The 16,224-nt window shown below is 33.0% G+C and overlaps 1 protein-coding gene across 2 annotated transcripts in view; it reads right to left on the bottom strand.

Annotated features, from left to right (window-relative positions):
- Pli (E3 ubiquitin-protein ligase pellino) overlaps positions 1-7,478 on the bottom strand; it is a 185,202-nt gene extending 177,724 nt beyond the window's left edge. Inside the window, exon 1 of one of the 2 annotated variants that reach the window (XM_089640887.1) lies at positions 7,149-7,478. In XM_089640887.1, the coding sequence (XP_089497013.1) occupies positions 7,149-7,255 (107 nt within the window). In that variant the 5' untranslated portion in view covers positions 7,256-7,478. Of the gene's footprint in view, positions 1-3,787; positions 4,171-7,148 lie in introns of those variants that run through there. The other variant, XM_089640888.1, reaches the window with a different exon arrangement.
- Between the last annotated feature and the right edge of the window lie 8,746 nt (positions 7,479-16,224).

Genomic DNA, 16,224 nt, shown 5'->3' with positions numbered 1-16,224 from the left:
TTGTAGAGAAACTGACCAGGACGCGATTTTCGTAAATTTACTCAACATGTGCGAACTTCGGGGCAGTTGGTTCGATTCAAAACCTCTGTGCGTTACCTCAGAATGATTACAACACATAAGGGCAATTATAACTTGTAAAGATAAAGAAATATAGACCTTAATGTTGCTGGTCTCAAAACTATCCGTTTTTAGCTCATGACCTAGGGTTAAGATGCAAATACAAAGCGTGGTGTTATCTCTTTCTAACACTGCTTAAAATATATAACTAACCGTAATACAAAATGATGTTTTAGCGGACACTATGAAAATAAAAATGCTGTTAATATTAGTTAAAAATGGGCTAGAGTTCCTTATTCATAATTCTGGTTTTGTAAGGAATCATAACGGATAGTAAACGTAATGATTTGACCAAGAAATCATTGCCTAGGATAGAATAGTTACATAAATAATAATAGATCATTTTATAAAATTTGTAAATAGTGCCAGGGAACATTTCTCCCTACTTCTATGTTAACTACTGTGGTTAGAGGTGCATAAAATAAGAGAAACCTTTTTTACCCGGTGAACGGGCTGCCTATTGCTATTATAAAGCTTTTGTACATAAATTTAAATCAAAACGCGTAGCGAAATAATGTAGACTATGTTTTTAGTGCTTATAGCAATATTTTATTTAGGCACGCTCAATAAGACAAGAAAGGGTATAAGATGGAATTTGGGCGGAGACGGAGGAAGAAGAAAATAATAACTGGTTTTGAAAAATATTAGCAATAAAACAGTTAGTTACCGGATTCCAAAATTTAATTATCATTTTTTACTCCAAATAACGTCAGGAATCAAGTAAGTCAAGTACTACTAGTAAGTTAAGTAATAAAAGTTTATACGAACAAAGGCATAATATTCTTTTTGAATCATTATCCTTAGCTGGTCCCACGAAGAAGGAAAAGCGATGCCTCGCGTCAAACAATCTCCGCGCCGAATATTTGCTTCCTTGTGGAATGAGGGCTTTTATTATTTGCATTCCGTAATAGATCGAGTGGAATGCATAATGATGATACGCGGGCCGCAGCTCGGTAACCCCTGTTGGGAAATGGTACCAAATAATAATCACAATAAAGATGATTGCTTGGACGGTTTTGTAATTTTCACAACAGTTTTGGGGCTATGATCATTACTCACCTTACACAGAAGGTAGAATTTTTGAAAATCCATTCAAGGTGATTGTTATTGGCTAGAAAAAAAGGACAGGCATTTATTAAATCTCAATACGAACATGCAGAATTGAAGATCCTCTGAGTATCGCCCTTGTGTAAGACCACCGTTCAGAATTGAAACGTTATTTAAATGGCTTTAGCAGTGTTAGGTGACCAAATGTAACTAGCCAGGTACCTTCCTCTTTCTCTTGCCTCCATCCTCAGCCCCACAACATACCATAATTGGGGATGCCATAGTCTCACAGGCCCCAGACTGTTGGAAGCAGTTGGGACTACTGTGCGGTATGTGGTAATAAATGCAGTGAGCGATGCAGTTTTAGGTATTTCTGTTGCTACGTGGTACACAAAATACCTAATAGACTCAAAAGTACAAACTTCTACAAATTTGAAAAAGATACCTGTGGCGCATCTGCTGTAAATTTAACCCTGCGTTAATGGTAAAAAGTTCAATTACATAATGTAATTTAAAAACAATGTGCGAAACCAGATACGCAGCCCGTTCAGCTTATACTAAAATTCCACATCAATCAATCATCCAAAAATAAAAGCGAAAAAATGCGCTCAATTATTTACGAAAACACACGAAAGCTTGTAAAAACAACACCAAACTTCAGATTTTAATCAATTATTTTGGACAGCGACAAAAACGGTAGAATAACGATCGCCCAGGCAGCAGTGGCGGCTCGTGACTTTAGTGTGAACTAGAGTTCAAATATTACAAACAATTGCACTATTGATGTTGTTGTAACTGAAAACGATTGTTTTTCGAAAATTCTATTTTTTGCATGAAGATTTTTAGGAAAAGCCGCATGGATTTCCTGAAAATCTTTATACAAAAAATCGTTTTCAGCTACAACATCAATAATGCCATTTTTTAATATTAGCACTCTAGTACAAAAGTCACGAGACGACACTGCCAGGCAGTCCACTTTTGGCCTGATCATCGTTGGAGCCCGTACTTGGCAAAAAATATAATATTATCATAGCTACGCCACTGGACAGACCAACAACCGCCTGAACAAATACACATTGCGAAAAAATCCTTTTAACGTTTTCTCGTACGACTTATTTTACCAACTTTGGAAAAAAAATAATTAGCCATACCTACACGATATTTTTGATTGTTTCTTATTTGCGTCACGAAAGCAATACTATTCAGATCTTGTAAATTACAAAATAACGTAGTTACAATAAAAATATCATTACATTAATCAGTTGTAAAAGTTGTTTTATATTCTTTTACAAAGAAATATAATAGTTAGTCACGTACTCAAGCGAATTTTCTAGGAAGAATGTTGTCATACGAAAATAATATTTGTGTAGGCACAGTAGTCATTATAATTCCGTATATATTTTAATAATTTAATACCCACAATATGTTAATATATTATTGTCAAATTATAATATGTATATCCAAAAAACAAAAAAGGGGAAAACCAGACAAAAAAAAAAACAATTCAACGAAACATAAATTCTTATTCGTACAAATCGTAAAAGCTCATCTATAATGGGCCACACTTAAAAAAATATATTCCTAACTTATTTATAAAATATGACTTTGTCACTCTCATCAACTCTCGTCTGTCTTGTCGATTTATATTTTGAATTTCAGAAATATTATTATTTACCGTTTTATTTGTCTAGCGATGATTAATTTGAATGCCTCAGATTAAGTGAAAGCACGCAAATAATACTATTCCCATGGGAACATGGTTAAAAGATAGATAATATATTGGTAAATCTTATCTAATTTAGTTCAATTATTCATGCTGAAATAAAATATCTACCTACGACTCCTTGTCACGAAGGTTGTTCATTATTGCGAAGATAATGCTTTCAAAATAATATATGGAGATAGGCAGATATTATCAGTATGATGGTGAAATAGTGGTCCTAGTAATAAAGTTGCTTGAAATGATTTTAACCGTGTTTGGTGACCATATATTGCCTGTTACTTTAACCTTCATATTCCTCCTACCATTTACACATCAATACTCAGATAAAATTAATGATGTTTTAATCCCACTAGCTCTATTATAGTCAGGAATCGTTGGATCCCTTGGGCGGTATTCACTAAAAACGGACAGTTGCAGATATTCAACTACGCCAAACGAAAATCAGCAGCTGTTATGAAACAATCAATACTGAACGCATAACAGCAAACAATAAACAAAGGAATCAATTTCATCTCTGTTGCCTTTTTTCATTATAATAATTGAATTATTTGTGTGTTGCAATGTCACATTGTCCAGCTAGTGTGTTGTACAATAATGTGCACAGCGAATACAATGGATTCGGGGTGTATGCGTCTGTTCCGATTGCCGCGATACGGCGTCACATTCAATACAGGCAAGATTCACGAATGTATTTTCAGGAAACAGATGTGTCGATGCGTCGTGATGTAAGATAAACACAAAGCTGATAATGATAAGATATTCGCATTCTCAACAAGGTTGTTTGTAAACAATCGTACATTCTAATTCCGATTTACTGACAAGTTGACAAGAAAAACAACATTCCCATTGAATCAAGGATCAGGAATTTTATTCTGAATAAACTAGAAACTCAAAACTTACCGCTTCACGACCATTTTTGCGTCCGTATTTCCTACAGAGGACCCTATGATTTAAGTCCTCGTCGCACTAAACTAAAACTGAAACATTCACCGTTGTACTTCTCAGAGTACAAAAGACACAGGAAAACACGTTGTCGACTCTTCGTTAAATAATAAAAAGGATCCGCGCTCCATGTTTTTGTTATACATTCAGACACTTCACAATTTACAAGGGCGTTTCACCACAGCACTTTTCATTCGGTTAACACTTTATTTAGATAATGGAAACGCAATCAAAAACCGGATCACTGAGAATAAAACAAATTGCGGATTGTTTAACTGACAATGAATATTATCACCCGACGTAATTGTAAACAGACTCCGCAGTTCAGCCAAATGCTCACTGAACAGTGAACAGTGCTACCACCGGAGGAAGTAGGAATATGAGGTGCCGTTATCAGCGGACTTATCTACAGCGCTGGTGACATCTAGCGGGGATTTTGGTATTATTGGATATAGAAGGGAGTCACTTACCGACGCCCGCGATATTTAAAATATTATCGGAAACCATGAAAAATACCTACGCATTTTGAAGTTTTAATTTGTCTTTCTATATCTCTAAATAGTATAAAATAAAGTCGCTATCCGCGTCTGCCTGTTTGTGTGCTTAGTTCTTCTAAACTACGCAACGAAGGTTGATAGGGTTTTCACTATCATTTAGAGAATTTCTTCCAGAAGGTTTATATAAAACAATATACAATTAGAAAAATAGTTGAAATGCTTTGTAAATAAGTCATAAAAAAATTTTCGCGTACTTAAATTGAGATACATCAAAATAATGTACTAAGGAAATGTATAACTTGAAAAGTTAAGAACTTGAATATGTCTATTTCCTAAAGATAACCCAGTAACGCAGGCTACACGTCATATAGTAAGCGATATAATCTTGTTGCTACAGCCCATCGTTTTATCTTTAATTAATGATTGATATTGTTTTTATCATATTGGCATTCCGTCTATTAGAAAATATAAGTATGTATATGTTAAACATAAAAATGTAAACGTGTAGTTTTCTACACTTTCTATCGTCGGTGTAGGATATTTTTACTCCTATTCTAAGGCAAAAACTACTAAAACCCTTAGTACCTAGCAAAATGGTTATATATCAAAACTAGGACACGGTGAAGCTGGGACGAAACCAGTGCCGTACTCATAAAAACCTTAATGTTTTAACACGAAAAAACTATTAAACACTTATTTTTAGATCGCTTCCTGATTTTGGCTTGCGAGGAGTCAAGCATGTTGTCAACAATTTATGGACTTATGTTACTTGACGTGCAAAGTTTTCTCGGAGCAGTCTAAATTTGTTATTCAGATGACTGCAATCTAAACAACAATTTAAAAACTACAAGGGGAACGATAATTGCGGCAAATATCTTAATATTTTTAATAAAATATTCAATTTTGTGTAAAATGTTTCATCAATATTCACGGACATTATTTGATTCGTCAAAAAAAAAACTGTTTTCATTTAGATTGCGAGGCAAAAATAAATATTTAAGTGTACCTACTTACAACTCTTACGATTTCAGAGGAAATTTTAAAATTAGAAACGATTTTTTTTTAATGAATGATCTATTAACTCTTCAGAGAACTATGTACTAGCAAATACCCTGTAATATTATAGGGTATTTGGTATTAGTAGTAGGTAAACTACATAGTTGATTTATAGGTAAACTTGCCGGGGCCAACCACACTCATTTACAGGGAAATGCATTGTAATGTCATTGTTTCCAGGGAATTATTTTAACGTTGGGATCATAGACATATTAATTCCTATGTCTGTGGTTGGGATATAATATTGACTTAACAAAATAATGTAATTATATGGTAATCTTGACAAAAAAACAACACTCTATTTCAACTTAAATATCAAATGAAGACCATTGAGATATAAACTCAATGATTAAGAGTAGACCACTATATAAGACGGGGTATAAGGCCCCGTAGTAAGCGTTCAAAGATGGTTTGAAAGGGAGATATGAATGAATGATCTATTAACTCTTCAGAGAACTATGTACTAGCAAATACCCTGTATATTATAGGGTATTTGGTATTAGTAGTAGGTAAACTACATAGTTGATTTATAGGTAAACTTGCCGGGGCCAACCACACTCATTTACAGGGAAATGCATTGTAATGTCATTGTTTCCAGGGAATTATTTTAACGTTGGGATCATAGACATATTGATTCCTATGTCTGTGGTTGGGATATAATATTGACTTAACAAAATAATGTAATTATATGGTAATCTTGACAAAAAAAACAACACTCTATTTCAACTTAAATATCAAATGAAGACCATTGAGATATTACTCAATGATTAAGAGTAGACCACTATATAAGACGGGGTATAAGGCCCCGTAGTAAGCGTTCAAAGATGGTTTGAAAGGGAGATATGTAAATACGAATGTTAGAGGGAGCACGTTAATATTTAAAAAAAAATGATAATAATTAAGCAAAAATTGTGAAAATATTTAATAAAACACGACACGTTTGAAATAGAGCCAAAATCTACCGACAAATGCTTTAGTTGCATTTAAACATACACTGTGAATTTTTTCATGCCTATAACATAATATTATAAAATAACAGAACAAAACGTGTTTTTAATAATTTTCGGAGCTTACATTGAGATTTTTTATATGGAAGGAATTCCATATAATTAACGTTTCGACATAACAAATGTATAGATATTATCTTCGAAAATAACATTTTTATTTTGTAAAGAGTTAACGTGAAACTTCTTATAAATCGGTATAAATCGGGTATGCGGGGGTTTAAGTAAACATGAACTAGAAAAAACTAGAACTAATGCATCTTTTACCATCTCCCACCAAATAAATAGTTATTTCTTGTAGGTAATAATTAAACCAAGTAATTTTGTTAATATTTTTTGCGTACTAAGCGTGTAACGGAATTCGACAAGATCAATAATTATATGTAGATCGGGAAAACATTGTGATAAAAAAATCCCAACGCATCGCGATATTTTTAAACTTAGGCAGAATTTAATTATAAGTTATATTTTTTTTAAATATTATTATCAGTAGGTACCTACCGATCTAGCAGAAATAAAATGTAACGTTGGCACTCTGCAATAAATTGAATAAAATAAATATGCTGATTTCCTTATTGAAGCAATAATAAACACAACATATGCGCAACATGAACGCAAATAAACGTCATCCGTGCATATAAATAGCCGACAGTAGGGTAATTAATAGTTAAATAGTTATAATAAATTAGTAAAAGACTATTTTCTTTAGCATTTCCTTGTTTAATGAAGTTTGCTCGTTAGAATAATAATAAATTCCCTTACCCATTCATTCGTTTATATTTTGTTGGTATAGAAAACGTAACTTCATAATCCTGCGCACTGACACCACAAAAGTGAATAGTTCTTTTGAGATCGACAATTTCGCTCATTTCACAAGGATGCAAATTCGCGAAACGTAACTTTTGTAGTCCGCTTGAATTGAATTTTATCGGAAAACTTTCTTGTAAAGCACAACGACCAGAGACTGAACGACTTTGACATAATAATTGGAACACAGTTTCTAATTTCCTTAGTTTATCAGCAATTCGCAAGCAAGTCGAAACAAAGTTTGTTTACTCGCGACCATAAATATACACTCACCCCGCGACAAGAATCTGCAGAATGCACTAGTGCTGTGATGATAAGTGCGAACATTTCTCAAAGACTGAACAAGTTCTGACATGTCAATTTTCAATGATTCAAATTCCGCACTCAGTACTTCATTATAAAATGAGTTTTTTAAATCAGTTATAATCGCCATCATGGAATTATTAGTCTTTGATAAAAAAATATTTACGATTTACGGGAAAATTATCACTATTTATTGGTAAACCAAATTCAAGACAAGTTGGCGCCATATTATGACGTACAGATATCTTCTATATCGACATTAATCCAATGATACGTTTGTAGAATGACCTATCATCAATAGATGTCTCTAGTGTTGTTATTCAGCAGAATGGAAATAATATTTTTTAAATAATGGCAGCAAAACAATATATTTTATTTGGAGAATGGATCATACACAGCATCTATAAAATACACTTATACGTACAAACAATACAATTTTCCTAGGAACCAATTACAAAAAAATACAAACTCACAAAGTAATATTTATGTACCGACTTATATTATTTTATTACATCAAAAAAACTTAAAACTATGAATGTAAATCAAGTCATAATGATCCTTAAGATCTATTGTCAGCTTTCTTAGTCCTAAACAAAGGGATTTAGCTTGACATGCAAAGAAATTTCCTGATTAAAGATTTAATGGTTTCATTTTTTAATACTACTTGGCAAATAAAAATATTTTAAAACAACCTGAAAAGGGATTTTTGAGCAGTTTTTCGAAACTGAAATGTTGTAAAATTATTTTATTACTAAAATTAGTAACAAAATCTTCAGGATCCTGAATCCTGACGAATAGACTTGGTTCAAAATTATTAAGAACTAGCTGTACTCCGCCATGCGTTGCTATAGCTAAGACTGTCTGTGTAGAAAGAAACAATAGAGCATGTTGCTTTTATGTCCAACAGATGGCGCTGTTAAAAAGAAATATATTCGTCACAGGTAATATCTATATAATTTAGGATATAAAAACACATGTGTATTTGTTAAAACATACAATGTAATACATTATTTTCTATAATAATAATGTTAGTTTAAAAGTTGGCAACATCTTGTGTGTGGCAACCCATTTGGATTTCGTTTCTTTTATCTATGCTCTGTACACTGCTGTCATCTTTCTTGTAATACGTACATCGTCAATAAAACCAGTTATTAAAAAGTGTTATATGTTTTAATTTAATAAACACAAAAGATTACAACAGGTTATGGGCCCAGATCACCACAGGCCACATACCTATCAAAAATAAAGTGCAGTGAAGTGACTAGTTGAAAACAATTACCGGAGAAACGAAAATTAACCTCACACCGTGTTGGCGTTGGAGGTTAAGTTGCCGGGAAGGAGAAAAATACTTGCTACATTCGGCTGCAAGGAAGGGAATACTAGTAAGAAAGGAATTGAAAGACACGATGGACGGAAATAATACAGTTATCAAACTGGAAGGAATAAAAAACTGGAATGTTTGGAAGTTTCAAACAATGGTGTTGTTACGGGGTCAAAATTTAATTAATGTCGTTGAAGGCGTAAAAGGGCAAGGCTCCGAGGAACAGAAAGCATGGGAGACACAAGATGCTAAGGCTCAAACAATGTTAGTGACCAGGATGACCGAGGAAGTGATGTTACATATATTATCTTGCACTACTGCTGCAGAGATGTGGCGAAAGTTAACGAGCATTTTTGAACAAAAAAGTGAAACAAGTATTCACATAATCCAGCAAAGATTCTTCCAATATAAATATGAAGAAGGAATGGAGATGTCAGTCTTCCTGTCAAAAATACAGGAGTTACAAAATCAACTCAAACAAATGGGTGAAGAAATTTCGGAAAAATTCATAATTACGAAGGTATTGATGTCATTGCCAGATATTTACAAACACTTCATATCAGCATGGGAGTCTGCGCCAGATAACAAACAAACCTATGATAACCTTGTCGCTCGTTTGTTAGTGGAAGAGGAGAGAGTAAGGGAAAAGGCTGAACTCGCATCGCCGTCATCTGCGTTTATGGTAAAGAAAACTGCTCCAATTAAAAGAAATATAAAGTGTTTCAAATGTAATAAGATGGGACATTATCAATCTGAGTGTATGAGTCATGTGAATAATAACCATCGTAACTTTCCAAACAAAAGTGAAAAAAAGTGTTTTTATTGCAACAAAGTTGGGCACATCAAGAGTGAGTGCTGGCATAAGAAAGGAAAGGAGAAAAATGCGTTTGTAGTACAAAAAATACCTAAAGAACTGTATCAACAGTCAAAGTGGTTGGTGGATACAGGAGCCAGCGAACATATGTGTCAAGACAAAAATCTGTTTTCGACATTTTCACCAGAAGTGTCACAAAAGTCTGTGATAATAGGTGATGGTACTCAAATAAATGTTATTGGTTGCGGACAAGTGGAACTAGAAGTATTCAATGGACACCGGTGGGTCGAGACAACCATATATAATGTACTGTGTGTGCCAGACTTAAAAATAAACTTGTTCTCTGTAAATTGTGCGGCTGACAAAGGTTATGTCATGTTGACAGATCAAAACATTTGCAAATTTTCCAAGAATAATAAAGTATGTGCGGTAGCAAATCGTGTTGGAAATATGTATATTATGGATGTTCGTTATAAATATAAAAACTGCTTTGCAAATGTAACTACAGTTAAATCAAGTTTGAGTGAGTGGCATGAGAAACTTGTTCACCAGAATATACAGCAGGTGAAAGACGTGTTAGAGAACAATAATATTAAAGTCTCAAGTAATTCTCTTCAGAAGTGTCAAGGCTGCTTACAGGGTAAATTACACCGGCTGCCCTTTATGAACTCTGAGACAAAAACTGTTAAAACATGTGAACTGATACATGCCGATGTTTGCGGGCCGATGGAGGCGGTATCTGTCGGCGGGGCGAGGTACTTCTTGATTTTAAAAGATGATTACTCTTGCTATAGAACTGTATATTTTATTAAAAAGAAGGACGAAGTGATTAATTATATTAAAGATTTTGTAAACAAAGCTGAAAATGTCACGGGTAACAAAATAATCACTTTTAGAAGTGACAACGGCTTAGAATTCATTAATAAGGCTGTGTCAACTTTGTTCTCAAACCGGGGTATAGTACACCAAACTACTGTACCATACACGCCACAACAGAATGGCAAGGCGGAACGGGAGATAAGAACCTTAACAGAAGCAGCAAGGTCAATGCTGTGTGCCAAGAACCTTCAAAAAAAATTATGGGCAGAAGCAGTCAACACTGCAGCCTATGTTCTCAACAGAACCAGTAGAAGTAATGAACCAGGAAAAACACCCTATGAATTATGGACAGACAAACATTTTGATCTCAGTAACCTACATATCTTTGGTACGCCCGTAGCTGTTCATATTCCAAAAGAAAAACGAAGAAAATGGGATTCTAAAGGAGAAAATGGAATCATGGTAGGGTACGGAGAAAATGTGAAAGGGTATAGAATTTTTTATCCTGATAAAAATGATGTTCAAATAAAGAGGGATGTCATTTTTCTGGAACCTGTTATTGGGAAATGTAATAGCTTAAACCTAGAGTCTGTAACAGAAGAATACAACGATGAAACTGACAATAACCAGCAAGAGTTAGTAAAAGATGTTGTGAGTGATCCAAACATTACAAATCAGATGTCAGATGATGAGCAGCACAGCTTATATGAACCTGAAGAAACAAGTGATGAAGATAGTGAACACGATAGTGATAGTACATTACAGCCAGCTTCTCCTCGTCAAACCAAACGTGTCAGAAAGGCGCCACAATTCTATACTTGCCAAAATGTGTACACTGCAGAGACAGAACCAGGCACCTATAAGGAAGCTATGCAGAGGAGTGATGCCTGTCAGTGGGAAGAAGCTGTAAAACAAGAGCTGGATACTCTCAAAGAAAATAATACTTTGAAAGTTTGCGCTGTACCTGAAAAACAAAACATTATTAGTAGTAAGTGGGTATTCAAAATAAAGAAAGTTGATAATATTATTCAATATAAAGCAAGATTGGTTGCCAGAGGTTTTGAACAGAATGATACAAAAGATTTATATGAAATTTACTCACCTGTTGCCAAATTGTCAACATTTAGATTATTTGTTTCAGTTGCTACAAAATTAAAACTATCAATACATCAGATGGATGTCACTGGGGCTTTTTTATATGGGGATATAAAGGAAACTGTGTTTATTAAATTACCGGAAGGGGCATATAATGGTTGTGATAATATTGTAAAACTAAATAAATCATTGTATGGGCTAAAAAAATCCCCTAAATATTGGAATGAAAAATTTAACCATGTAATAAGTAAAGCAGGCTATGTAAAGTCAAAGAATGATCCTTGTTTGTTTACTAAATGTAATGGAGAAAACCAAACTTATGTCTTACTTTACGTCGATGACCTCTTGATGTTTAGTAATAATGAACAGGAATTAAGTGATCTTAAATTAAAATTACACAATGCGTTTAAGATGAAAGATTTGGGACTAATTTCAAATTTTCTTGGTATCAGTGTTAAACAGAATTTGAAAGATGGTGTAACTGAATTATGTCAAAGATCTTATTTAGAAAATGTATTAAAAAGATTTAACATGGAAAATTGCAAACCCATGTATACCCCTATTGATCAAAATTTTAATGTAAAAATCTTAGAATCCAAAGAATGTAAGTCTGACAAGGATATTGAAAATACTTGTAGGAAAATTATTGGAAGTTTAATGTATGCGGTCTCAGGCACTAGGCCAGACCTTTGTGTAGCTGTATCTATATTAAGTAGGTACCAAAATAATGCAAGTGATGTTTTGTTGACTCATTTAAAAAGAATTTTAAGATATATAAAATATACTCTAGATTATAAGCTGATTTTCAAATGTAATGATGATGGACTTGTTGGGCATTGTGATGCAGATTGGGGTGGTGACACACGAGATAGAAAGTCTACCACTGGCTACTGTTTCAAGTTCTCCAATTGTATTATATCGTGGTGTTCTAAGAAACAGTGTTCCGTAAGCTTATCATCAACCGAGGCAGAGTATGTTGCAGTCAGTATGGCGGCTAGTGAATCTTGTTGGCTGTCAAGTTTATTGAAAGACTTTAATAACATAAATGTTTGTCCTGTACCTATATACTGTGATAACCAGTCTGCCATAATGGTTGCAAATACTGATAATATTAAAAGACTAAAACATATTGATATACGTTATCATTTTGTCAAAGATTTAATTAAGGAATGTAAGATATGTTTAGTGTATGTTAAGACTGAGGATCAAATAGCTGATATGTTTACTAAGTCATTAAACAAAAACCTATTGTTTAAATTTGTTACTCAATGTGGCCTAATGTAAAATCTCTCAGTTATAACATAGGTGGTTAAAAGTTATAGATATAGATAATGTAAGAATGTGTTACATTGAGCGGGGGTGTTAAAACATACAATGTAATACATTATTTTCTATAATAATAATGTTAGTTTAAAAGTTGGCAACATCTTGTGTGTGGCAACCCATTTGGATTTCGTTTCTTTTATCTATGCTCTGTACACTGCTGTCATCTTTCTTGTAATACGTACATCGTCAATAAAACCAGTTATTAAAAAGTGTTATATGTTTTAATTTAATAAACACAAAAGATTACAACAGTATTCAAATGAAATGTTGTGTCAAAATTTCAAAGCAATCGGTGAAGAACTATATGATATTTAACCGTTTGAGTGCCAAAAAATTCATACGTTTGCTTGTAAAATGCCACCAAAAAAACATTATTTTTTATGAAACTATATATTTTTTTTAAAACCCCATAAATTCTTTGAATTTTCAAGGATTTCGATAAATCAAAATATGATATTGGTTTAGAATCACGCGGAGGAGGATTCCGAAGTCCAGGCGTTTCGAAAAAATGAGAATTTTCGGTAGAAAAATTGGTTCCGGGAGGTACATTTGAAAATGAGTAATTTCCGGTGTTACTCTCCATTTCTTGGTCACGATCCGAAGAATTACTGGAAATTCGCATCCTGCGGTTGGGAAACACAGGTATGACATCACTCTCATCAGAGCTACTCTTACTCGAACTTGAATTAGAGGAGTGGAAATCGTCGCTCCCGCTGTCAGACATTTCAGAGGACGCCCTCGACGTTATATTTTTTCAAAACTAAAATAAAAAAAATAATAAATGAATCTGAAATTTAAACGGTTTACGAAATAAGGTGACAAAAGAAATTATTAAATGTAAGTCTACCTTTTTTAATAATAAATTCAAAAATTATTTTGGAAATACAAAAAAAACTTGGGATGAAATAAATAAATTATTAGGACGCAAGTCCAAAAATAGTTGTGACGAAATAATCTCGAAATATATGTTAAATACGAATAATGAAGAAACCGTAGCAGATAAGTTTGTTGAATATTTTACAAATAGTGTTAGCTCTATGATACATAAATGTGATTATTTAGCATCGACCGTCAGGCCGAATGAAGTGCAACATAGTATGTACCTACCCAGAGCTACCTGCCAAGAAATCAATATTATTGTTAGCAAATTAAACAATTCAAAGTCACCAGGGATTGACAATATTCGAATGTTTGACATTAAGACACATATTAATATTTTAGGGCCTGTTATAACACACTTTATCAATTTAATTTTATCGCAAGCAGTAATACCAGATGAACTAATAAGTAGCATCATTAGGCCAATTTACAAAGGGGGCAAACATACAGATATTCAAAATTATAGGCCAATAAGCATATTGCCAGCCCTAGAAAAAATACTTGAAAAATACATTTCAATAAAACTTAATAAATATCTAGAATCTTTCTCTTTGTTGGATCCCAACCAATATGGATTTCAAAAGAAAAAAAGTACGGAAATGCTGTTTCAGGAATTTTCAAATCACATAAATTATGAATTAAATCTAAAAAAACAAGTGTTGGTTTTATTCATAGATAACTCTAAGGCATTTGATACCATTGATACAAATAAACTATTAGAAACACTGGAGACAATAGGAATTAGAGGAAAGCTGCTAGTTTTATTAAAAAATTTACTAACTGATCGACAAATAAGAGTAAAAATTCTTAAAAAATTTAGCAAAAGAAAATATATCTCAACAGGTGTTGCACAGGGGTCAATTCTAGGGCCAACCCTTTATATTATTTATGTCTCAATTATGAGAAAATTGTTTTCATTCGTTAAACATTTTGTATATGCAGACGATACGGTACTCGTAATATCGCACGAAGATCTGGTTACTGCAATGAACCTTATGCAACATGATTTTATTGCCCTACTGAAATGGTCGCATGATGCAGGCCTCTTTATAAACGCCAAAAAAACTAAAATTATGCACATCAGATCTCCACACGCCAGATGCAATGTAATTCCTTCATTGTATACACACACATTTGACTGCATACATAAAAAATGTTGCACAGAGGGGTTCATGTGAAACCATTGATTTTGTCAAAAGTTATGTATATTTGGGTGTTACTATTGACTGCTACATGAAATGGGATGTACACATTGCTAATGTTTGTAAACGTCTACGAGCTATTGTGGGTAGGATTATAAAATAAAATATTTCGTGCCTATAAGTATTTTAAAGTTAATCTACTTATCTCTGGCTGAATCCACTATACGTTATGGAATTACTTCTTGGGGACTTTCTTGTAAAACTAATATAAGCTATATACAAACATTACAAAACTCCATTATAAAATTGTTGATCCATAAATATGCCAATCAACACAGAAGTAACATTAAATTAATATACAAGTCTCTGAATATTTTACCTGTCAGAGGATTATTGTTTTATAATATTGTAAGTCAACATGTTATATTGTCTGATTCATTGTATAGGGAAAGAGTTTGCCATAAACATAACACAAGATTCACTCAAAATGAAGGACTGGTAGTTCCGAAATGTACTAATAAATATGGTGAAAGAACTTTAAACTATAAAGTACCCAAAATTTTTAACCCATTACCAATGACAATTAAAAATAATAACATGTATACTGCTTATGTTAAATATAATCTAAAGAAATGGTTATTGGATAATAATGATCTATACTGATGCCCCTGAAATGGAATTCATATTCTTAGAAAATGGAAAAACAATTATTTTGTAATACCTGACTACCTACCTCTATTTATGAAACTATTGATGTACTTGTTGATAATACTAATTTTTTCATACATTTATTTTTACTTGCTTATTATATAAGGATTTTATGGTGCTATTTAAACTTTTCTGCAATGTAACCAATTTATGTAATTATGTACCGTTCAAATTGTATCTTATGGGTGTATAAATGTTGTCTCTATGTCCCTGCTGACAAACTACATAAGTAGTTTAGCGGGTTTAAATGTGAATAAATAAAAAATAAAAAAATCGGTAGAGAACTTTTGGAGATTTAAGATTTTTAACAAACAAAAAAAAAAAAAAAAAAAACTACGATCTTACAACTATTAAGATAATATTAGAATAATATTTACCAACGCCGCAGCACCACACCCGACGTACGCGCGAATCTGAACACGACTGACGCAATCGACGGAAATCGACGATCGGCAATCTTCGTTAAAACACGAATCGACGAATGTCGACGATTGGCAATCAAACGGTTAAGATTTTGAACAAATAAATATTTATATTTTTGATTTCAACTTTATGGGTTAAATTTTTTTTTGATAAATAAAACAAATAGAATTTATTTTTTACTTTATTTGTCAATACATTGTA

Source organism: Hesperophylax consimilis, chromosome 16 (assembly GCF_061612785.1).
Source record: "Hesperophylax consimilis isolate HC1 chromosome 16, BYU_Hcon_1.0, whole genome shotgun sequence".
NCBI lineage: Eukaryota > Metazoa > Arthropoda > Insecta > Trichoptera > Limnephilidae > Hesperophylax > Hesperophylax consimilis.
The sequence above is the reverse complement of the archived record's forward strand: the minus strand, read 5'-3'. Positions and strand labels throughout refer to the sequence as shown.